This window comes from Cupressus sempervirens, chromosome 5 (assembly GCF_028749045.1).
Source record: "Cupressus sempervirens isolate cs-2001-9-10 chromosome 5, ASM2874904v1, whole genome shotgun sequence".
Classification (NCBI taxonomy): domain Eukaryota; kingdom Viridiplantae; phylum Streptophyta; class Pinopsida; order Cupressales; family Cupressaceae; genus Cupressus; species Cupressus sempervirens.
The window spans coordinates 972,914,693-972,940,967 of record NC_143122.1 but is presented as its reverse complement, the minus strand read 5'-3'; the positions used below and the strand labels follow the sequence as shown (position 1 = coordinate 972,940,967).

The 26,275-nt window shown below is 35.2% G+C and overlaps 1 protein-coding gene across 4 annotated transcripts in view; it reads left to right on the top strand.

Moving 5' to 3' along the window:
* Positions 1-825: 825 nt before the first annotated feature.
* The window catches only part of LOC149559192 (uncharacterized), a 34,226-nt gene continuing 8,776 nt past the window's right edge, over positions 826-26,275 (top strand). For all 4 annotated transcript variants that reach the window (XM_089833117.1, XM_089833118.1, XM_089833119.1 and 1 more), the window contains exons 1-3: positions 826-1,182; positions 1,363-1,524; positions 24,674-24,853. In XM_089833117.1, the coding sequence (XP_089689243.1) occupies positions 1,137-1,182; positions 1,363-1,524; positions 24,674-24,853 (388 nt within the window). In that variant the 5' untranslated portion in view covers positions 826-1,136. The remainder of the gene's footprint in view (positions 1,183-1,362; positions 1,525-24,673; positions 24,854-26,275) is intronic.

Genomic DNA, 26,275 nt, shown 5'->3' with positions numbered 1-26,275 from the left:
TTGAACTAAAACCGATCTCCCCACAACAATGACTTCGATCTATTCACAAAAAAAAAAAAAAAAAAACTAGATTTAAACATATTAGAGTTTTAGAACCAATAGATTTTTTTAGCTTGAAAAAATATTTTTGTAGTTTTTCAAAGAAGATATTAGTTGGAAGAATTTTTTAATTTTCAAGCATGATCTTGTGGATGTCTCAATCGCTTGAAAGCTAATTTTTTAAAATGAGAGACAAGTTTTCCCAAATAAAAGCTGGTACAAAATACTTTCAATTAAATATAAGTATTAACTTTCTATTTGTGCATAAATTGATGTATACATTGAATGATGCGAGAAACCTCATTCAAGACCATTTGTGCACAACTTGATATATACATTGAATGATATGAGTAATCTCATTGAAGACCCCACTTCACAATAGGAAGTGACTACTATGATGTGTACAATAGTACTTACTAATTCAAATCATTAAACATAAAACAACTTTTTTAATTTTATATACTCATTGATTAAACTAATACAAAATTGAATTATAATAAAAAGTAAGAATTTTAAAAGACTAAAACAAATTTAAAAATAATTTTCATGTCAATTTTTTTAATTTTATTGTTGATTTCAAGCTTGAAGATATTCAAATAGACCCTACCTATATGAAGTTACCCTAGAAGAAAACAAAATCAAATAGGCCCTAACTATATGAAAGTTACCATAGAAGAAAACAAAATAAAAATAAAGAGAGAATACGAGAATCTTAGTGACCAAGTTAAGAATAAAATAAAGCAGTTCAAATTTGTTTTATAGTCTTAGGGCATCGTCAAAAGGCTGAAGCATATCTGTCAATATTTTTCCACAATATTTTCCTTTGCTCTGATCACATTTAATGGAATCACATAAGCCATCTTTCATGCGATGCTTCTTGTCCACAACTGATTATAGTTCATACTAGGTTTCATTTATTTCAGATAGTAAAATTTGATCTCTACTTTTTCCATCGTTACCATCATTTTTGCCTCGTCATTTCAGGTTATGACTCTTCATATTTCATACTTCCGAAGAATTTATGTGAGATTTGGTAGAGACCTTCAATTTGTTTTCTGAAAGACAAATATATTGTCGTTGGTGCTGCTTACTATACAATGCTTTTAGCTCTGATATTCATGTCAAGCTTCATCAAAGCTACAGGTACTACCTTTTGCGTGCAGTGATATATTCATTTAAAATTCACAAATCTCTGCCATGCCTTTTACTCAAAGGTTCTATTTGTTTATTTCTGAGTAGACTAAAACCGTGAGAAGTATTATGCTATTCCACAAAACCGTGTTGTGTGTATATGAATGAGTTGAGATTCTCTTTTTTTGGCAGAATCTTCTCTGGTACTGGAAGATGGGTACACGGTGGATACTGTTCTTGATGGCCATAAGCTGGATATGCATCCATATACAATCCTGCCAAGGGAGGATGATATCATTTTGTTAGACTCTTTTAACAGCAGTTTCTTGAGAATTGGTCTGCCTCTCTTGCCAGGTAAACAAATGAGTCCTCAGTTTTTCTAATGTTTATGGAGCAGAGACTCTCCAATGTACAAGATTTACTGTTATAACGTAGTGATCCCTCTCTTACTTCATATTTTAATGCACTGTAAATTTCTTTGGGTAAATCTTGGACAACATCATATGTTGCCTTTGAAGTAGTTGGGAAAGCTTCACGTACATCCTTATGCTATAAATCTTGGTTCCCTACAAGCTGCCCACGTATCTGCTAGGGCTACATCGTACTTGTTACACTTTCCATTAGATGCCCTCCTCTTTTTGCTTACTTTTAGGTTTTTGCCCCAGTTTCAGCATTTCTCTGATCTTAAGAGTCTAGACATTTGGAAAAGGCGCTTGATTTAATTCTCTTTGGTTATTAATCTTATCAGAGTCACGCTTTAGTGGACTAGCCAATGTTGCCTTAAGATCCCTTGAAAGATTCTCAATTTTTATTAGAAGAATAAAGTCGAGATGCGGGTTTTACACCTACTACCAGAAATAACTTGCTTTGCATATGTCCTGATGTTTGCATTTTCCCTGCAAACCCTCAAAAGACTCATGTAAGACGAAAAATAGTTTTTTTGGAATTCAACCTTATACCAAATAAAACTTACATCCTCTGTAATATCTCGCCACCCATAATTTTCCCACGAATGAGAAAGGTAAAGTAATATATTGAGGATGGTGGTTATGGAAATAGGATTCCCGAATCCTAAGCAGACCTGATAGTAGTCACTCCCGCACTTCCACATTTTAGATACAACACTGTTTACTGCAAGTTGAGCCATAACAAAGGAAGTAAATTTTGCAATTTTTTGTGGAGGCAATTGCTGGGTATATACGTATGAACACCAAATATCCACATCAAATATCACAAAAAGGCATTCAAAAAGTTTCCTGTCCGAACATTAATGGTGTGCACCTATTATCATGCACAACTGATAATGGGACGAGTTATCATTAATTTTGGGTACAAACTTAACTTTGCTGATTAATTCAACACATTTCAGTTATTTACAAAGTAAATTGCGAGTGTCCTTTACAACCTCAGTGATCAATTACAATGTCCATAATCATAAAATGAGTAAACACATACATAATCATATAAGCAAATGCATAAGTACAATTAATAATATGAGAGCACATCTAATGAACAACATCCACTGCGCATGTCATAGGGTATGTGAAAATAGATACAAGTATATCAATATACAATACAATATCTCATAGGATCTCAAAACACATGATACATAGATATATCAAATGAATAGAAGTCTTCAAGATAAGAGGAAAAATGATAATGATACCACTGTATCAACAAGCGTCCAACAATTGTCAATCTGAGGGGGATCCAAATGGTAAAAATACACTACCTCTCGACTGCATGGTCACCTAATCAGACTCCCACTCCCACCGTGCAGGAGAGATAATATACGATTCACACACAGATAATCAAATCATAAAATAATCCTAGACAAGGAATCTTGATAGCTAAAACTACCTTAGGGGTAACACAAACTACTCAAGAAGAAGAGATAATCAAAATCAAATGGACACTCATTCCAATACTAACATCTCATACCAAGTCAACATACAAATACCAAGACCAAAGATATACAATCTGTTGGAATTCTTTAGAATAACTGAGAGGGGGGGTGAATCAGTTATTCAAGGTCTAGATGTATAAATAAAAATTTTCACAGCTTAGTGAACCCATAAAACATTTACCATCATGCATGCATCCATAAGATTATGCAATCACTTAAAAGTTGTAGGTTACTATCAAATCAACTTGCAGAAATGTAAACATGAAACATAAAAGATTCAACAACACATTTGACACAATGATTTACGTGGAAACTCAATTTGGGAAAAACCACCAGTAACACGCTACTCTTTTCACTTTTCTGAAGTGATGCCCTATGAAAGGCCAACTTTGTTAAAGATTATAATACACATTGTTAAATGTGACCCTATTAAAGGATTTCAATCACCCTGTTAGGAATGAGCCTTGTTAGAGGTTTTTGGACCATTCACTTGGAATGTCATCTAGTTAAAGGATTTACAAATGACTGTTAAGTCAACTTTAATCCAAAGAATCTATCCTAGACTAGTACAATTGTTAGAGAGTAACATTAAGGCTTGATCTAATACAATTTACAACTTCATTTGCAGATCATAGATAATTGTTCAATCCTCCATTCTACTTGACCTTCACTCATTGCAACTCTGATAACTTGTTCACCCTTCAAGCATTCATCTCCTTAAGTCTTCTTGCTTAACATGCCAATGCAGACTCTTCTCTAGGTCACTTGATGAAGCAAAACCTTTAACTCCTTCTCTTCCTCAAGTTTTTGCACATGACAACCTTACTTCATGACCATCTATTTCTATAAATAGAAAATTAAGATCTTTTGCCGCTCATTCTCCATCATCTAATTTAGGGTTAGGAGAGATTAGGTAGGATACAATATATCTACCCCACATTCCATATCTCTTCTAGAAACTTCTCTTAGAATCCACTTTGAATTCGTCTAAAAATGGTTTACCTTGAATTTTGTGCCACCAATGCTTATCTTCCACCTAGCTCACACAATCCAAGAAAACAAACTTGTCGGCTCAAATTCATCGAATCCACGATCTTTAAAATAATGCAATAGCTTGACACTATCTTGCTTCTGATGCTCGGCACATATTGTGTTACTCGACATCTTGTTATAAAGTCACTCGGCATCAACTAAAGTTTATTGGTGCTCGGCATCAACTAAACTGTACTTGGCATCAATTGTTTTTCTTGGCATCCACTAGAATTTTCTTTTACTCAGCTCCAACTGATTTTTTGCTCGACTTGCACCGACTTTGCTCGTCATCTACTATCCACTCGGTCAAGCTTGGTAGACAAACTTTGTATAACTTGTTCTTTTGAACTTTGTTAGTGTAGCCAAAATTTGTAACCTTAAGTAGATTATCAATATATCATGTTATCACTGTCTTAACTAATTCTTGTACTTCATTACATAATCATAACTCAACCTTTCCTCTAGGTGCTATTGTTACATCTTTTGATCAAATTCTCTTCATCAATCAAATAAGTGATAGTACTTGAATCTTATAAGCAATTGTCTTACCAACAAATAGTGTTAGATTTAGGATTTCTACAAATGTAATAACATTGTGATAATTCTATGTGTTTCAATTGCAGATTTCCAAGATATATAAATATATCTTCAAGAGGCATGTCTTGTGAAGAGACATGTCTATATGGTTATATATATATATATATCTCTGAGTATGTCTAATTAATGATTCTCAATAACCACAGACGGATTAACTCTAGGACAGTTCAGTTTGACAGAAGCTACAACTTAACACTCCCTCTTAGCTCAGGGGGATTGTTATATGATACATTATCACAATAATCTTAGAATGTCATATTAAAGACATCAATGTGTGTGTGTTATATATATATATATCAGACTAGATGTTATCCTTTGATTATACAAGAAATCTTAATCGTATCATATTTTGATCTTCCTGTTTATAGTAGACATCGCTTCACGAAATGTATTAGTATAAACATGCCAACAATATCTGATTCTAACAATGATATTTATATCAATTGTTTTTTACCACAGCTATGACTTAGATACAATCGAGGCTATCTCAACACTCCCTCTTTAGTAATGAGGGTTTGAAACATCTTCATACTACTAGGTACGAGTACCGCTCAAATGTAGCTTATAGAATATCCACCAGTAGTGTCAATATACAGAATTGCTAACATCCTTCATACTTCCTCTTAATTAGGGAAGATTGATATATAACACATTATGCTCTTGAGTATATGAAAAGATATGATCTTAGAATTTAATAACACATGAAATATAGTGAACTAATAATCATCGTTGATATATCTCTAGTCCAAGTTATGAAATAATATCCTTGAAACTAACAGATCTATGAAATAGACATAAAAGAGTTTAATAAATATAACAGAAAAATAAACTATGTGTGGACATTACATTGATAAAATAACCCTATAAATGCTTTTCTTGCATATATATGCGGATGTTGTTTTGAGTCCGATTATGTGTTTCAGGTATTCCACACATTTTATTTAGCATGTACAAACATCTCAAATCATTGGTTTTAAGTTTTGAGTCATTTGGTGAGATGTATTTTTGTGCATTTGTCACATCTGCATTTTTGTGTTAGTGTCAGACAATGTTTGGAGGGTTAGTTTGCATTTGAATATCTACTCCCGGTTGAGTGTCATAACTTGCCACTTCGGGAATATTTAGTATGCATATCAGAGAACTTATGTTTTAGTTTTCGAGTCATTTCAATAAGTTTTGATAAGGTTTTTTTAAAGTTCGTTGTCCACTGTATGTCATGATGATGCACTTAGCACATTAATCTGGGAAGCCCTATTTAACAATTGATATTTTGTGATCCATGGAATATTTTGAAGAAATAATCATACCACTATATTGTAATCATAAATGACATTAACCATGTGCAATTTGAAGTTCAAATGAACCCATAGGATAAGTTTTACAAGTCAATTCCATTTGCAAAAACTTAAAACTGCTCAGTTGTCATTTGTGACAGTTATCCAGTAGCCCTATTTGACTGACTCTAACTTTGACTTAGTTGACCCTATTGAGAAAGTTTCTTTTTCAGTGCATATTAAAGGTCAAACACATGTTATGTTTCAAATTTGAGCTTATGACGAATATGTTTCACTAGTTTTCAAACATGATTTCATTTGCAATTTTTAAAGTCTTATTGATGATCAGATCTGCAAAATAATTAGGAGGCTTGTTTGTGAGGTTATAACTTTGAAACCGTGATTGATGAGCCTAAACCAATCATACCACTGTGTTTTACGTTGAAAATAATCCTATTATGCCAATTTGTAGGTTTTCATAAATCCATTTGCACACTTTTCTAGGTGCATTCTAGATGCAAAAATCACTGTTTTGTCAGCATATCCAGTTCTGCAAATTTTGAAAGCAAATTTTGCACGCTTTCCAAATGCGTCCTGTTAGTTGTCATGAGCCCAAATTGTAGATTCATATTCTCCATGTAGGGAAGAACAAACGCCCAAAGATTCAATTTCCCAATTGACCATTTGACTAGTTTTTGAAGTCAAAACCATATGCAATTTCTTGTTCTTGACAAGTTGTTTGTAGGGTGTATTTCAGAGAGGTAACTTCAGAGGTTAATATATTTTGATTAGAATGTCGTCAGGAGGGTAGATTTTGCAGGATGAAAGAGCTTGAATCAGTGAACATGTTTGCCAAGTGTTGGACTTCAATTATTTGGTTTTGTCAGTTTTAAGGGCAGTCACTATGACAGTTCGTTCTAAATATATTACTTTTAAAGATTAGTGAAATTAATAAGTTTCAGTGATTGAGCAGCGTAAACATGCTTAGAGTATTGGTTAGCTCAAAAGGCATGACTAACTACTCATACAACCCTTCCTTTGTCTTGAAGGCAACTTCCATTCATCCTTTTCTCTGATCCGGATCTGGTGATATCCACTATTCAGATAAATCTTTGTAAAATACACAGATCCATTCAAATAGTTCATAATATCATCCATCCTTGGTAAGGGAAATCTGTACTTGATTATGATCTTGTTGATAGCTCGAGAATTTGTGTACATACTCCATTCTCTATTCTTCTTTGGTGCCAATATTGTTGGTACAACATGTGGACTTAGACTTTCTTGAATCAATCCCTTCTGCAACAGCTCCTGCACTTGCCTATTCAACTCTGCACTTTTTGCTGGTGTCATTCTGTGTGGAGCCTTATTTGGCAAACTGCCTCATGGAATCAAATCCATTAGGCGCATTATCAGATACAATAACCTTAAACTCATCCAACAAATCTGTAACTTTTGCAAGTACATCTTCTTCTTTACCAGCTTTTGGAATTAAAACAAAGCACATATGTTCATGCCTTATACTTTCTAAGAATTTTCTTCCATTAATGGGACATATTCTGGCATTACTACATACCTTTTCTTCTATGTCAAATGAATTTAGCTTATGTCTCACTCCATCCTTTGTCAGTGAATAGGTATTTGCATGACCATCATGTACAACATGCCTATTAAACTACCACGACTTCCCCAACAACAGATGAAATGCATCCATGGGTATGATATCACATAGTACCTCATCATGACAGCTCCCAATCTTGAACTTTACAAGCATTGTTCATTAACCATGACGTTGGGGTCATCCTGCACCCAGGCAATTCAATATTGACATGGGTGTCTCTCTCTCATGGGCTTTAACTTTGTGACCATCTCCTCTGACACCAAATTGTCAGTGCTCCCACTATTGATAGTCACATCATAACACTTATCCTCACAATTGCACTTGGTATGAAACAAGCTCATTTTCTTAGGTTCATTCTCATCACACAACAAGACTCTTCTATTAACTAGGACTTCTCCTCTTTCAACATCTTCAGAATGTGATGACTTGACATCATCTACGTGTGCAACTCTTGTGTGGCCTTCAACTCTCCTAATGTCTTCGTTGGTGTTGAGGACATTCCAAAGCTCTCTGACCTTCTCCGCAATGAAAACATATTCCACGAAAGCCTCCTTTTCCTGTTCCTTGTCCTCTTCTTCTTGCTTTCTAATCCCTATCATTTTGATCATGGAAGTGATTGAAATTATTTCCACTCTAATTTTGGCTATTGTTGGCCTCATCCTTCTTTTACTGATCTTCATTTTGGCCTCCATAAGACTGTCCACTAGATCTTCCACCACAATCTTTTCCACTTTGTCTGCTCTGAAACTTCTTGTTCAACCTTTCTTCTACTCTTAGGGTGAATTGGTATGCCTTTTCAATACTGGTCATTCTAACCAGAGTTGACTCCTCTTGAATACTTGGCCTCAACCCATTAAGGTAACAGACAACCTTCTTGCCATCTTTCACATGACCTCCTAATGAGGATTTGATAAACCTCTTCTGTATACTCCCGAATAGATCTTCCTGCTTGCTTCACCCCTTGCATTTTCTTCAGCAAATCAAGTTCATAATCGACAGGAATGAATTTTTGCTTCAATTTATCCACCATCTGATCCTATCTTTTGATTTTCTCCTTTCCTCTTATATCTCACTCCAATTGAATCTTCTGCCACCAAATCTTCGCATGACCCTTCAATTTGGCCTTTGCAAACTTGACTTTATCAGGATCTTCAATATCTTCATCCACAAAATATTTTTCTAATTCATTGATCCAGTCGATTAGTTCCTCCTAGTTAAAATTTCTCGAAAATGTGGGGACTTCAATCTTGGGTCTTTTTGTAATCTTGTACATGTTCTTGAAAAGCATTTCTTCGTCAAGGTTCCTAACTTTTTTTGCTCCTTCCTGTTCAACATTTCCTTCTTCAGATTTATTCTCACTTTCATCTTTTGCTGCAATATCATTCCTTTGTAAATCTATTCTTGCAATGCTTGCACTTGTCTTTGGAGGGCTCTAAAACCATTAGGTGTTACACCTCCAACTCTTCTATCACTTTCCATTCGTGGATGCATTTTCACGTTTATCACTTGAACCCAGAACCATGGTCTTGGCGCAAATTGCCTCAGAGCTAGTGATTTGTCTACACACTTAAGAATTCTTGCTCTGATACCTCTTGATGAAGGGTATGTTGACCTCTAAGCCTATGTTGTTGATTAGTGTCCAAACACAATCATTTACTAGGCAAGATTACAAGGTCATCATTGTGTCTGAGTTATCTAGTAGAGATCGAGCATACAAAGCTTATACCGAGCAGGCTAGTGATTGCCTTGCAAATGTACGTGCCAAGCAGTATCGTTGGAACCGAGCATACTGATAAGTTATTAAGTGCCAAGCAAACATGTATATAGAAGTCGAGTCACAACATAAAGAAGTATACATGACCAAGCGTTAGAGCATTCAAGTGCCAAGTAGTTTAGTTTTGACATATAAGTTTGTAATGGCACAAACACATATGTAAACTGTTTTGGCCGACTTTTCTATGATATTTAATATTTGTAGAACCAGCTAAAAAGATAATCATGCGTCATTTCAAAAGGTAATGATCCCAAGGCATACAATTCAACCAATCAGAAAATGGGATAGAAACAACAAAAGATGATAAAGTGTAAGTTGTCGATCAAGATCTAGAACCTTCACAGAATGTCTATTTAAGGAGGATTCTAACCCCAGAATCGTATGTGTATGTATGTATGTGTAAATAGAGAGAAGGAGGAGTATCCTTATGTGCGAGAAGAAGGAAAGACTAAGTTTGAAAGTAGATCAGACAGAGAGCAATCAGAGCAATGAAGGACTGAACAGAGTTATCAAATTAGAAGATCAGATCAGAGATACAATAAAGAGGAGACCCAAGATCAGCTTATAGAGCAAACCAAGGGTTGGGTACTAAATTAGTTATTGTTAATTGAGACAGGGTAAATCTCTTAATAGAGTGTTCTTAACAGGCCTATGTAAACCTCCTAACAAAGTCCTTACTTCATTGTGAGTGTAAAATCCTTTAACAAAGTGTGACCTAATAATCTCTTAAGCTTTTAACAGGGAAGACCCCTCACAGGGTAGATCATATCTTATGATCAAATATTGTAACCATAACAGGTTAACTTTATTGTTGCAAAAGTGAAGATTTGTGGGTTTCATCCCCACCTCTAGTTTTACCTTCATCTTGAAGTGTTTCTAGGTAACCAATTCATTGTGTTATGTGTTGAACTTTTTATGGATGTGATGTATTTCATTTATGTTTCAGCATTATAGTTTTAATGGTAGATCTATTATATGAGATGAATTAGGTGTGGATTTATGAAATTGGTTTTGAAGTGAAAAGTTTGAGATTCTGATTCACCATCCTCCCCTTTCAGTATCTTATTTCCCATATACTAATTCCAACAATTGGTATCAGAGCTCAGTTCTCTTATCAGGAAGCCTAACAATTTGAGAGGATTATATTATGGAGATGGAAGTATATAAGATGGGAAAAATCATTAAGAATCAGATGAATGAAATCTAGATCGTATTGCAAAAATTAGATGTAGCAAAAGAGGAGTTAAGGAAAACCCTAAAAAGAGGAAAAGAGATAGCTATTCCACTAAATGACACTCAATAGAAATAAGTTGATACAGAAGGACTACTTGAAAAAAAGAGATAGCTATTCTGCTAAATGACACTCAATACAAATAAGTTGACACAGAACGACTACTTGACAGTGGAAACACTAGTAACAACAATGAAGCATTGACAAAATTGCTAGAGAAAAATATTGCCCTAGCAAAAGATGCAAAAGATCTCAAGATAGAATAAGAAATTCAGTTATCTACAGTATGTGAAGCAATCAAACAAAAGAAGAAAGCAATGGAAGACAAGCTCATGGCTGAAGAAGACAAAAGATAGATGACTAGTAGACTTGAAGAGAGATCATTTGAAGTACAAAAGCATTCCAATAATCAGATGGATATGATAAATCAACTAGTAATTGCAAATTAGGAAGTAAACAGAAAGGATTTGGAGATCACAAATCTAAAGCTACAGAATGAGCAATTGAAAAGTGAGTTAAGGCATGAAAAGAAACTCATGGAGAGATTGAACAAACCAAATGAAGCAATCAAACACTTTGAAGAAATGTTGAGATCACCTAGATAAAAAGACACCTTTGGACTTGGATGCAACAAGCACTCTTCATCGACCGAAGAAGGAGAATCATCCAAAACTGGAGAACAAAGGAATGCAAAATACAAAGGAAAACCTACATGTCATCACTGTGGGAAAATTGGTCACACAGCCAAAATTTGCAAAAGCAAAAATGGTATGCAAACTCCTAAACCTAAACCAAGTGGTAATTGTTTTAATTGTGAGAAAGCGAGACATCAAGCACATGAATATAAATTAAAGAACAATGACTTAACCAGAAAGGTATCTAAATTCCAAGGTCATTGCTATGATTTTCAAAAGTGTGGACATAGAGCTCATGAGCACAGATTCAAGAAAAAGTTAAACTGGTTACCTGAAAAACAAACTCATACATCAAGGAAATACAATTCCTACAATTGGGATTACAATACATGGTACAGTGGTCACTATTGTGGAGATTATGGACACATTCTAGAGAATTGCATCAAAACTCATTTAAGAGGAAATTACAAGAAATTGCTAAATGGAGAGATAGTATATTTCAGTAGTCTCAAAGTTGGACACATCAATAGAAACTGCAAAACTTGAACGCTAGCACCAACACCAAGTAATAGAAGTGAAAAACTTGAAGGAAAGAAAACATGAATAGAAATAGTGAGAGCTGGAAGCAGTGAAGCGGGCAAAGCTAAGATCACCCTATCTGATGGATCAAGTGATCACACCACATCTCACTAAAGAAATAAGGTATGTAGGAACTGTATATTCAATGTTATATTTTACAACAGTTCCTAGCATAGAAGTGATAAAGGTTCATATCTGCATAAGTAAAGATGCATTAAGAACTATTAGAAATAGAAAATCATAGAGTACCGAGCATCAGTGGTACAGTCTATATTGACCAACCTTTGCAGTATACACCGAGTGATCAAGGAAGATAACATATTGACCGAATGAGTTAGTTATGGCTGAGTGAGTAACCTTGACCGAGCTGAAGTGGAGACCGAGCTAGCTGTCATACACCAACCAAGTATGAAGACATTTATTGCAAACCTAAAATGAAAGTTTGAAGGTATTTACCGAATTTGGACATTCATTTTCATTCACCAAGCGATCAAAGAGCTTACAAGAAGATTTCAAGGCGATTGAAGCGACTTTATCAACTAGAGCAAAAGAATCACAGAAGTTTATCAGCGAATTTGTGAAACAAAGTAAGTATTATTCTTAGTGCTGAGATAAATATTCAGTGAAGATATTTGCAAAAGATTTTTGTTTCAAACCCTAGTTCAAAATGGCCTCTAGAAGTGAAATGATGAAGGACAACAGTGCACAAATCATAAGAAATTATCAAAGTCCACCTAATTTCAGAAATTCAGTGAACCTTGAAACATTGTTGATGATATTGGAGCTTTGCCATCAATGCTGCCCAGAGTCTTGACTGTTCAAGATTTAATATCATGTTATTTATGCAAAGTTGGAGAAATCGAAGATTGAGATTAGAGCAAATTATGATATGCTATGCGTTGATGGAATCTTGAAGGATGAATACAAGATCGTTGTCAAGAAAGGGCTAACCCATACCCTAGGATTTTCAAAGGCTTTTAAAGTCAAATGGATAAAGATTGTGCTCAGCCATATACATGACATGAAAATATTGTTAGAAGATGGGCCAATCAAAATAAACAAGGCTATCATTCGCAGGGTAACTGGGTACCTTATCTTGGATAGGCCAAAGAGTATTAGAAGCGGAAGGAAGAATGAAATTGAAAATTTGACCAAGGCAAAGTGGAATGATCATGGTATGTCAATTGATGGAATTGAGGACCTATTAATTGAGTTTTCTATTCATGTGATTGCACACAAATTTTATCAATCTAGCAGGTTGAACATCGTACCCTGTGTAGCAGTGAATTTGGGCTACAAAATCGTGAAGAAGGATCATTCCTATAATCTTTCCGAGTTGCAACTTCACCAACTTACAACAAATTTAGAGGAAGTGAGAAAAGCGAAGAACACCTCTTGTAAGTTTGGATCCTTATTAGTTTGTATATTTTTCTATGTACAAAATTATTTTCCTACCATTGAAACTGTTATGTGGGAAAGTAAGAGAACAACTATGGAACAAATAAGTGATTTAATCAGCAAATTGGGAGAAAATTTTGTAGCAATAATAGACAACTACTTTGAAGAATTCAAGGTAAAGATGAGGAATAGAACGAGAATTCCTAAGTCAATTGTTGATAAATACCATGATGAAGTATGTTTCATTGTAGATACGGATTTTGTATATGCACAAACAATTTTGCCAAGGGTAGTAGGGCTAAGGCCAATGTCCCCAAGCAAACAGGTATATAGAAGCCGAGTCATAGCATGAAGAAGTATACATGACCAAGCATTAGAGTATTCAAGTGCCAAGTAGTTCAGTTTTGACATATAAGTTTGTAATGACACAAACACATATGTAAACCATTTTGGCTGACTTATCTATGATATTTAATATTTGTAGAGCCATCTAAGAAGATGATCATGCGTCATTTCAAAAGGCAATGATCCCAAGGCATGCAATTCAACCAATTAGAAAATGGGATAGAAACAACAAAAGATGATGAAGTGTAAGTTGTCAATCAAGATCTAGAACCTTCATAAAATATCTATTTAAGGAGGATTCTTACCCTAGAATAATGTGTATGTATGTATGTGTGAATAGAGAGGAGGAGGAGTACCCTTCTGCGTGAGAAGAAACAAATACTAAGTTTGAAAGCAGATTAGGCAGAGAGCAAACAGAGCAATGAAGGACTAAACAAAGTTATCAGATTAGGAGATTTGATTAGAGATATAGTAAAGAGGAGACCCAAGATCAGCTTACAAGGAAAACCGAGGGTCAGGTATTAAATCAATTATTGTTAATTGAGACATGTTAAATCTCTTAACAGAGTGGTCTTAACAGTCTTATGTAAATCTCCTAACAAAACCCTTACTTCATTATTAGTGTAAAATTCTTTAACAAGATGAGACCTAACAGTCTCTTAAGCTTTTAACAGGGCAGACCCCTCACAGGGTAGATCATATCTTATGATCAAACATTGTAACCTCAATAGATTAACTTTATTGTTGTAACAATGAAGATTTGTGGGTTTCATCCCCTCAAATCTTTCTGAGTTGCAACTTCACCAACTTACAGAAAATTTAGAGGAAGTGAGGAAAGCGAAGAACACCTCTTGTAAGTTTGGATCTTTATTAGTTTGTATTTTTTTCTATGTACAAAATTATTTTCCTACTATTGGAACTGTTACATGGGAAAGGAATAGAACAACTATGGAACAAATAAGTGATTTAATCAACAAATTGAGAGAAAATTTTGTAGCAATAATAGACAACTACTTTAAAGAATTCAAGGTAAAGATGAGGATTAGAATGAGAATTCCTAAGTCAATTGTTGATAAATACTATGATGAAGTATGTTTAATTGTAGATATAGATTTTTATATGCACAAACAATTTTGCCAAGGTAGCAGGGCTAAGGCCAATGCCCCCGAGCAAATAGGTATATAGAAGCCAAGTCATAGCATGAAGAAGTATACATGACCGAGCATTAGAGATTTCAAGTGCCAAGTAATTCAATTTTGACATATAAGTTTGACTTATCTATGATATTTAATTTTTGTAGAGCCATCTAAGAAGATGATCATGCGTCATTTCAGAAGGTAATGATCCCAAGACGTGCAATTCAACTAAGTAGAAAATGGGATAGAAACGACAAAAGATGATGAAGTGTAAGTTGTCAATCAAGATCTAGAACTATCATAAAATATCTATTTAAGGAGGATTGTTACCCTAGAATCATATGTGTATGTATGTATGTGTGAATACAAACGAGGAGGAGTATCCTTCTGCATGAGAAGAAACAAATAATAAGTTTGAAAGCAGATCAGACAGAGAGCAATCAGCACAGTGAAGGACTGAACAAAGTTATCAGATTACGAGATCAGATCAAAGATACAGTAAAGAGGAGACCCAAGATCAGCTTACAGGGAAAACCAAGAGTCAGGTACTAAATCAATTATTGTTAATTGAGATATGTTAAATATCTTAACAGAGTGGTCTTAGCAGTCCTATGTAAACCTCCTAACAAAGTCCTTACTTCATTGTGAGTGTAAAATCCTCTAACAAGATGAGACCTAATAGCCTTTTAAGCTTTTAATAGCGCAGACCCCTCACAGTATAGATCATATCTTATGATCAAACATTTATGAAATTGGTTTTGAAGTGAAAAGTTTGCAATTTTGATTCACCCTCCTCCGCCCCTCGCTCTCAGTATCTTGTTTCCCATATACTTATTCCAACAGGGTATTCCCCTTAATATTGCAGACACATAATAGAAATAGAGAAACCAAAACAATTTGCAAGAACAAAAAATGAGCTTCTTATTATCTCCAAAAGTATGGAATTACAAATTTTAGAAATACAATAGGCGAAGCCAAATGGGTGTTTTTCGTACAATTTTTTTGTAAGCCAGAGCCACCAATAACCACCCAGATTTGTCCTAGACAACCCTATGGGCCTTCTTATAGAGGTAATTTTCAACCGCCCAAGAAGGTTCTAAAAATTTAGCCCTAACCCTTGAGGTGACCGACCCTAAATTATTATAATTTTAAATATTTTATTACATTAGAGTTGCCTATTTTTTTTTTTGTGCTAGTTAGCCCAACTTTGAAAGACCATAACTTTTTAATTGTAGCTTTGATTAACTATTATAACCACTTTTCGGAAATGACACCTTATGAACTACAATGCCACAATTGCCTAAGTATCGTTAGTTGGGGTTCGAACTCATTTCAGAGCCTTTAACGCCTTCAAATTTGAGCTCAAAGATTTTGTACGAAATTTTTTCAATAACTTCACCAATACACTTGGTATTCCAATGAAACTGAACTAGCGGGCTAATATATCTAAGATGAACCTCCATGTAAGTTTTCACAAATATCAACTCTGCACTGAAATAATCCTCATTGAAAAGACAAAAATTGAAATATTTTTGGGTGATGCAAAATTGCCATTACACCCAAGGTGCTCTTACATCAGTGCATTCATGAGAATTCAAACAAGATCGGTTGCAGTAGCAGAAACACATTTTTGAAAGAGGAGTCACCCAAATAAAAGAATAAATTGGAAGATGGAGAAGCTCTAAGGGTTAGAAGAGCTCTATGTAATGAGGAATCTGATCAAGAACCAACGATGAGGAAAGTTTGTTTAAAACCATATGCAAGGTTGTAGCAAACTGTTGTAAAGTCATCATTGATAGAGGAAGTTTAGATAACTTAGCATCAGAGGAGTTAGTTACCAAGTTGCAATTGCCAATAATGAAGCATCTGAAGCCATATCAGATTGCATGGCTCAAGGATGATCATAAGGTTTTGGCATAGTTACATCGCCCTGCGGGACAAGGGAATAGAGGGGCCGGCGAGGAGTCCCCAAGTTTTGGGTGTGTCCCCATCTCTAAGACTTAGGGAAAAGGGGGCAAAGCATCTCCATGTTACTATGGGTTCTGGTAAGCGAACAATGTCTTGTGAAATTGAAAATGGGGTCATTTCATGATGGAGTTCTTTGTGATATTATGTTGATGGATTGTTGCCATATCTTGTTAGGTAGACCATGACAACATGATAGACAAGCAATGCATGATGGTAGATTGAATAGGTATACTATTATGGCTAATGGTATTAAGCAATTATTGTTACCTTTGGTAGAAGATTCTAAGAATGTAAGTTGTTCTGGAGTATGAATTTGTTTACTTGAAGGAATAACACTTTTAGATGGCTTGAAGAAATAGATTATGTGTTTTGCTTTTATTCCTCAGAAACATAATTTAAGAACAATAGATGAGCAACTATCGGAAGTAAGGGAGTTATTGATAGAGTTTGAGGACATCATTTGGATAATGTACCTACTGAATTACCCCCTGTTAGGACTATCAGTTATTGTATAGATCTAATTTTGGGAGCAAGTTTACTAAATAAGGCATTGCATAGAATGACATTTGTAGAGAATGAAAAATTCAACAAGCAAGTGCAATAATTGTTGCAAAAAGGATTAATCTGAGAAAGTTTGAGTCCTTGTACAACACTTGTTGTATTCACACCTAAGAAGAATAAGGAATGGATAATGTGTATTGATTCCAAAGTTATAAACAAAATTAAGTGAAGTATAGGTTTCATTTACATAGGATGAATGACATAATGGATTGTTTGAGTGGAGCAAGATAATTATCAAAATTGATTTGAAGAGTGGTTATAAGTAGATTAGAATCAGAGAGGGGGATGAATGGAAGACTGCTTTCAAGATTAATGAGGGTTTGTATGAGTGGTTGGTTATGCCTTTCTGATTAACCAATGCACTTGGTACTTTTATGATGCTAATGAATGAGGTATTGAAGAAATTCTTAGGTAAACTATGATTGTAATATTTGGATGATATTTTGATTTTCAATAAGAGCCAAGAGGAGCATTTGTTGCATCTAAGACAAGTATTGCAAAGATTGAAGGAAGAGAAATTGTTGATTAAAAACAAGAAATGTACTTTTATGAAGGAAGAGTTAGTGTCTCTGGAATTTGTGATTCTAGTTGAAGGATTGAAGATGGATCTTAAGAAAGTTAAAGCAATTGTTGAATGACCTACACAAGAGAGTGTTGGAGAAGTTAGACCATTTCATGGATTGACTAGTTTTTACTAGAAGTTTATTAGAAATTTCAGTTTTATTTGTAATCCTATGATAGAGACTATGAGAGGGATTCATAAGGATTTCAAGTGCGCAGATGGAGCAGGTAAAAGTTTTGAATTATTACAGCAAAAAGTTACTGAACAACCAATAATGACTTTACCTAATTTCATTAAGGTATTTCAAGTGAATTGCAATGCAAGTGGAAATGTAATTGGAGCAATATTGAGTCAAGAAGGTAGACCCCTTGCTTTTTACAATGACAAGTTGAATGATGCCAAGAGGAGTTATTCAATTTATGACTAGGAATTTTTTGACATAGTTCAAGTTTTGAAGAAATTGATACATTACTTGTTTAAAGATAACAGATTTCCACAATCCATGATAATAAGATTTATGCTTCTGGGTAAGATTGTGTGGGTAAGATTTATGATAATAAGATTTCCGCAATCCACACAAGCTTACCCAGAAGCATAAATCTTACATTACTTGTTACTGAAGGAATTTGTGTTGCATAGTGATCATAGAGTGTAGCAATAATTGAGTAGTCAAGGTAAGTCGAATCAGAGACACATGAGATGGGTTGAGTTCTTGCAGAGTTATACTTTTATTTTGAAGCATAGGAATGGTTAGTCAAACAAGGTAGCTGATGCATTGAGTAGGAGAACAAATTTGTTGATAGAGATGAGAGTTGAAGTGCTTGGGTTTGATGAATTGAAGACCTTGTATGAGGATAGGTTTATAGAGGAGATGATTTTTAAGGTGTTGGATTTACATTACATCAGATTTTGAATTCCTACCCATATTTGATTTGTCTTAATTTTGATGCTAACATCGCAACTCCTCAGCTCAAATCTTATTCTGAAACTTATCTTTCTAATCTCATACATTGGTAATTTCTATCTCCCTTTTCTGTCATTGGGTTGTCGGTACAATTCATAACCATGTCAGAAGAAGTTCAATTGCAACCGGATTACCAAAATTGTCTCGGAATGTGGTGCTGAATAAAAGCACTAGTCTTCTGCAGACTAATTTTTCAATGTATAGTCTGATGAGCCAAGGCTGCATGATAAGTGGGGTCCGTTATCATCAAGATAACCCAGGTTCAAATCAATGATGTGATTTGTATCTATTATAATGCCATTTTAGTATGGTGTGGCATATATAGTTTAGGCATCTGCTGTTGAGAATGAGATTTTTTGTATAATATTTTTTCCTGGGGATATCATATTTTCAGCTCTCATATACATTTTGAGGAGCAATATGATGTAGGAGCATCCTAGGCTTGCTTGCAATCTTGCATGTTTGGAGGGATTTTGGTTGAGTGTTGTGGAGCTCGGTAGATACTGGTTTTCAGCATAGTTCGGGAACTCAACATGGTCTGTGGAACTCGGAATGGTCTCTGGAACTCAGCAATGCTTGGGAACTTACTGGTGTTCAGCTTGCTCTTGGTTTTTGTTGGTGCCGAGTTGTCTGTGAGCCAACTTTTCGCATTTAATTTATGTATGGGTATTTAATTTAGTGTTGTAGCTGACTTGTGGCTTGACCTATATTTAATGTAAGGGATTTAATTTAGTTTGTAATGAGTTGGGCCGACTTGTGGCTTAGTTGGGTATAAGAAGGGGTCTTGTAGAGTCTTTTTGGAGGACAATGATTCATTCCAACTTGGAGAAGGGGATGAAGTATAGATGCGAATTTTGAAGAGCCGGGCATATTACATGTGATCAGTTATTATATGAATAAAGAGTTGTGATTTGGTATCAAATCTTGCATTGTTGTTGCTTGTTGTTGTATTTCTGTTGTGTGGTTATTTACTGGGGGTTTGGACATCTCCTTTGGGGATTCTCCTACCTTGCATTGCATCAAGTGGTATCAGAGCAAAGGTTATTCCTAAGTGTGTGGACAGATCACCGAAGTTGGGCTAGTTTACACCAGGACTTACAGAGAATGTTGATCTTGTGGCTGATTAATCTTCTGGATTGATGGATCTATTGCTTAAGGTTTGCTAAAATTTTGGAAGATGCCTCCAAGAAGATGGGACCGTAGGGCAATTGAGGATCTTAGTGATACTGTGGAAGAAAGAATCTTAAAGAAGATAAGAGCAGAGTTCAGATCTGAGATTGCATTGATGAAGAGTGACATGATTGCTGAAATTGTAAGTGTTTTAGGTGGTGTACCTAGGCATATGGGCACTGAAAGTAGTTATGAGGAAGTTGATGAAGACTTTGAAATTGTTGGATCTAGTGGTGAGGACAAAACTGATCGTGTGGAGAGACCTATGGGAATTAGGGCTGGTCAATTTTCTAGACCTAGATCTCAGTTGAAGCTGAAGCATAAGACAAAGGTTTCTAATTTCTCAGGTATTTTGACTCTTGAAGACCTGATTGATTGGATTGGTGAATTGGAATACTAGTTTGAGCTTGAGGATATGGAGGATCCACTTAGAGTGAGGTTGGCACAAACTAAGCTGAAAGGACATGTTGATCTTTGGTGGAAAGAATTACAAAGAGACAGAGAAAAGGAAGGTGAAATGAAGATCACCAGGTGAAGATTGATGGTAAATAAGTTGAAGGCTAAGTTCATTCATGTTGATTATGAGCTTGAGTTGTTTAAAAGATTGCAAAATCTGAAATAGAAGGATATGTCTATGAAAGATTATATTGAGGAGTTTTACAAGTTGACTATTTAGCCTAGCCACAGAGAATTGTCAAAGGAAAAGGTAGCTCAATACATTAATGGTTGGAGATTTGATATTTAGGATGAGGTTGGTATGCTAAATATATCTTCAATTCAGAATGCTTATCAGTATGCCCTGAAGGAAGAGGATAAGTTGAAGAGGAAAGGTCAAAGTAATGCTAGGGGGAAGGAGAAGCAGGATAGCTTGGCACAAGCTAAACCGAGTGTTGAAAGTGAACCAAAACCTGCTAATCAGAAAAAGAGGACAGGTAGAGGTGAGTTCAGAGGTAATTGTTTCAAGTGTGGGAAAGAAGGGCATAGATCTTTTGAATGTTGGATTGGTAGGACAGTTGTTGTTGTGAATGAGGTTGTAGTTCAAGACAATTAGCCTAAGCAAGGAGAAAGTTTGTTGGATCGACGAGTACTAGTTGGGGAGAGGACATTGGATCCTTGTCAGAGGACTAATTTGTTTAGGACTCATTGTAAGTTTGGTGGTAAAGTTTGCAAGGTGATTGTGGATGGTGGTAGTACTGATAACCTTATTGTTGAGGAGATGGTTCAAAAACTTGGATTGAAGAGAGTAAGACATCCTTATCCTTATAGGATTGGCTGGATGCAAGGTGAACATGCTTTGGAAGTGAGGGAGCAATGCCTTGTTGATTTTCAAATTGGGCAGTATAAGGATCAAGTGTTGTGTGATATTGTGGACACGGACAATTGTCATGTGTTGCTAGGTAGACCTTGGCAGTATGATTGCAGGGCTATGCATGATTATGTCAAGAATGTGTTTACTATTGAGAAAGCTGGCAGAAAGTTTTCCTTGATTCCTTTGCAAAATGGAGAGCTCGGTAGGAGGAACCTAAGTATTGGCAGTCGAGTTGAGTTGGCAAATTTTGAGAAGGTTGGAGATCAGCATGGAAAGCAGACTTGTAGTACACCGAGGATGGATGTGAAGAAGTAGAAGAAGAATAAGGGAAAGAGTGTACAAGTTGAAGACTTGGAGGATATGTATGTGAAGAACCAATTTGGGATTTATGTGGAATCCCAGAAGACGTTCTTCCAGTTTCTAGAACATCCTCTTGAACCTGGTGTGTTTGATGCAAGAGCATCCTAGGCTTGCTTGCAATCCTACATTTTTAGAGGGATTTTGCTTAAGTGTTGTGGAGCTCGGTAGATACTGGTGTTCGGCATGGTCTGGGAACTCGGCAATGCTTGGGAACTTACTGGTGTTCGGCATGGTCTGGGAACTCGGCAATGCTTGGGAACTTACTGGTGTTCGGCTTGGTCTTGGTTTCTGTTGGTGCTGACTTGTCTATGAGCCGACTTTTGACATTTAATTTATGTATGGTTATTTAATTTAGTGTTGTAGCTGACTTGTTGCTCGACCTATATTTAATGTAAGTGATTTAATTTAGTTTGTAAAGAGTTGGGCCGACTTGTGGCTTAGTTGGGTATAAGAAGGGGTCTTGTAGAGTCTTTTTGGAGGACAATGATTCATTCCAGCTTGGAGCAGGGGATGAAGAATAGATGCAAATTTTGAAGAGCTAGGGTTGCGACTTAGGAACCAAAGGATTGCTTGGTGAACCTGAGGGTACAAGTGTGAATTCTTCTTGGTGCTCTTATCTAGTTGTGGATCTAGACTAGTTGGCATTGGCGTGTGGTAATTGGATCTTGCGGGATTTTGCAGGACTAGTATTGTAATTACTCAGAAGGCCTTACAACCGGGCATATTACATCTGATCAGTTATTATATGAATAAAGCGTTTTGATTTGGTATCAGATTTTGCATTGTTGTTGCTTGTTGTTGTATTTCTGCTGTGTGGGTATTTGCTAGGGGTTTGGACATCTCCTTTGGGGATTCTCCTGGCTTGCACTGCATCACAATAGCTAAACCATGATCCATCTATAGAAGAGAAACATAATATAAACTTAGGCCAACTTGAGACATTGAAAAAACCAAACAATGTTTTAAGATACTAAAAGGAAAAGGATTTGTATGGTGAAAATTCACACAACTTATGCTAAAATTCAATCCTAGCAAACTCATATCTTTCTAGAAATTCAAATTATTAAAATATATTTAACACCAATCCAAAAAGAAGATACATGGAGTTTCATATCAGTCATTGATGAAATTGTTTGTGCTGGTTGAAGCTGACCTGTCTCATTCACAGCCTGTCTCCAAACTATTTATCTATGGGTATGTGTTTTTTCAAATTCAGGGCTCGCCTCAAGTTTTTATAGCAAGAGGGACAGCTGGACCTTTCTTAGCATCAAGTCAATTGTAAGGTCCCCATTTTCACTAAGCCTGGAAATAGGGACTATTACCTTGCAATCCAATTGAAGAGACTTCTTTCCTTCGAGTCCTTTAATTACTTTAATGAATGTAAAATGATTTTTGATCACTGGTATATCTGATATAATTATGATTTTGCAAGTTGATTATTAACTCTGATGCCAAATATATTTGCGATGTCTGATTTATCAATGGAGAGTATGCTTATGAACCTTGTCCACAATTGCTTATAGCAACTAGATTGCCATTCCTGATATGATCTTTAATTATATGCAATGATGAACTGATATATCACTTATAGCAATAATATTGCTATCTCAGATACAATCTTTGAATCCTTGCAATACCTGATATATTGATTTATCAGTGATTTAGTTGCTGTTCCAAGTAGGGGTTTATAATCTTGCAACAATTACAATCTTTCTGTGTATGGTCTCTATTGATGTTTGCCTATAACAAAGGTACTGTCTCTGATATTTAATTAAACTCCTGCAACCAAATTCTGCCGAAGAAGGCAATTGCTCGATATGAGCAGATCCAATTGGATGATGTATAAAAGGGTTATTGCTGCTACCTGTTTTCCAAGATCAAAATGCCTTCTTACAGCTTGTATGACTGAATGGTTACATCTCTTGAGCATCAAAAGACATATCTTTTCTCTAATTCATGTCACTTATAAGAATTCATACCTCTTCATACTGCATAATTAATTCTTAATCGATGATAATTAAATTATAACTGGTTTACCTTATTCTTCATATGATTTTTTATCATTGTATCATTAATAAATTTGGCGGATGAATTCTTACTTGATCAATTAAGTCATAATCGTATGTCTTTAGCTGATTGGTAATTCACTGAATTCACATAGTAATTTTAATATATCAATTTGAATCTAATGTTTCACTTGGGTTTCCCAGTCTGCTTATGCTAGCTTTACTGTTGAAAGATCTTGATGAAGTCTTTATTGTATAAGGATGTGAGAATTCAGTCATATGCTGCCAGATTAGCATTATTCAATTTATCCTTCTCAGCTTCTTTGTGGAAATTTCAAGAGAGCTTAATGATCTTATTGCTTCTTGTTTTAAATCTCTCACTTTGTGCAATAAAACACTGAATAATATAAATAAAATAAGGTTCTCCTTGCATCCATTATGCCCCACAAAATCTTCCAATGTCCAAACTCCAGTTGATTTCTTGATTAGTTAGTTGCATAGTAAGATCCACATTATTTACTTGTAAACCTAAATTCAATGTTTTGAATTTGTTTATAACTTTATAAGCCCTTTTTGATTGTATGCTTTTGTGAACAGAATTACCATTATTTATGATTAATGCAGTCTCTTGAGTCCATGCCTTATTTTATTATCTTCTCTAGCTAAATCCAATCTTCTGAAAATTGGTTGTGCTTCAGCTAAGTTGTTAGTGTCTTGAGCATTTATTAATCTTCATGTGCTATCAGTTCCAACTTTCTCTGGTTTACCCTTTTTTGCTCCATGAATATATATATATATATATATATAGAGAGAGAGAGAGAGAGAGAGAGAGAGAGAGTACAATAATTGATTGATCTAGGGGGAGAATATAGTGTCTTAGATAGGTTGATTTGGTTACAATAAGAAGATTAACAAGCATACAGAGCCATATGCGTGTCTTCTATCTAAGGGTTTATAAACCGAATAAGTGTGCGTCAAAATCTGAAGTGAAGATCCTTAAAAGTATAAATTTCTATTTTTGGTTTGCTTATTCTGATTTGTGTTACAGTTAACTTTTGAGATTCTATTTGAACAGAATCAACGGATAATGTGGTCGAACTATTCTCTGGTTCGGGAAATGGATTTTCAGGATTTGCAGATGGTGAGTTCACAAAAGCTAAGTTTAAACATCCGAAGTCATTCACATCTGATGCCAAGGGAAATATTTATGTGGCTGATCAGGCAAACCTTGTGATTCGTAAAATCAGCAAATCAGGTACCATATGATATATCATGTTATTATCCCGTTCCTTATTATGTGAAATTAGCAATCAGCAAATCAGGTACCATATCATGTTATTATTTTTCTTATAATGTGAGATTAGATTTTATAATCCTCCCCAATGAAAATGGATTGAATTGTATTAGGCATGAATTCAGGGCTCTGTATTTGTGGAGAAAAGGGATAGAGGCCACTATAAAGGGTGTTATAGTGAGGTATCACATAGGTTGTAACTTTTTAACTAGAACTGGAACAGGTAGTCAGGTTCCTAAACCCACTTCTTGAGAAGCAGGTTTTGCTTAGGCTGTTTCTGTCTTATGAGTCTATGACTAACATATTCCCATGATATGCAGAAACTATTGTTAATTTGATGGTAAAACTGATTTTGGAAACTATGCAGCGATCATTTTCATCTTTTACTCAGGATAGCTGTCTAGTGGTCTGACAACCTGAGTCCTCCATTGAGATGAATTTATGCTCAACTAGTTTCCTGTTGAGCTGTTTCAACAGTATTTTGTTTGTGTATCTTATTTGTTATATTTTGTCTAAAGCATGCTGCTACCTGGTGAAACTGAAAATTTCTGGAAACTAAGGTTGTTTTCCTGTGTGAAGATTGGTTTTTGATGCCATCTTTCTACAGTTACTTATGTCTATTGATCTTGCTGGGAAATAAATAGGTTCAATACCAAACGTCATGAAGATCATTCTCTATCTAGTAAACTAATCAAAGGATGAGATACAAGGCTTGGATAGCGACAACATGAAAATCAGAAACTTGTATGCAAAAATGAAAATTAAGTTGTCTTAATGTGGAAAACCTTGATTAGATCCTTCTTAATGTTGCCGCAATTTAGCTTGTATATCATGCTTAATAAACCTATCTTATTTGAACTTATAACAACAATAAATAGTGATTATTATCAGCATAAGATTGCACCAATAAGGCATAAATCAGCCACATAAGATTAACACATAACACAGGATATATGTATAGAAATCCTTGTGGGAAAAAATTTCACCACGAGTAGAGGCCAAACTTACATTATCAACAAAAGAAGTGCTTACAATACAATCACTTATATTCTCCTTTTTGCCTCCGCCATAATAGGACATATGTACATGTGAACAACCTCCTTTTGTCTCCCACCTGTCCTTTGTTCTTGCAAAGAAATCTACATTTAATGGTGCTCACTAATTCTACATCCAAAAGGCTGAATTTGTATAATGGCAAGAGCTCCAAAACCACCAATAATTGCATAAGGGTAGAATAACATGCAGACAGTTGTGGGCAGCAATCCATTTAATATGACAATCAACTGATGGTGAAATATTGATCTCTGAAAATGGCTACTTTGGAAGCTCAGACAATGTGAAGACGACAAACTTTCTTGAACCCTTCAACTTGCCATTCTGGAT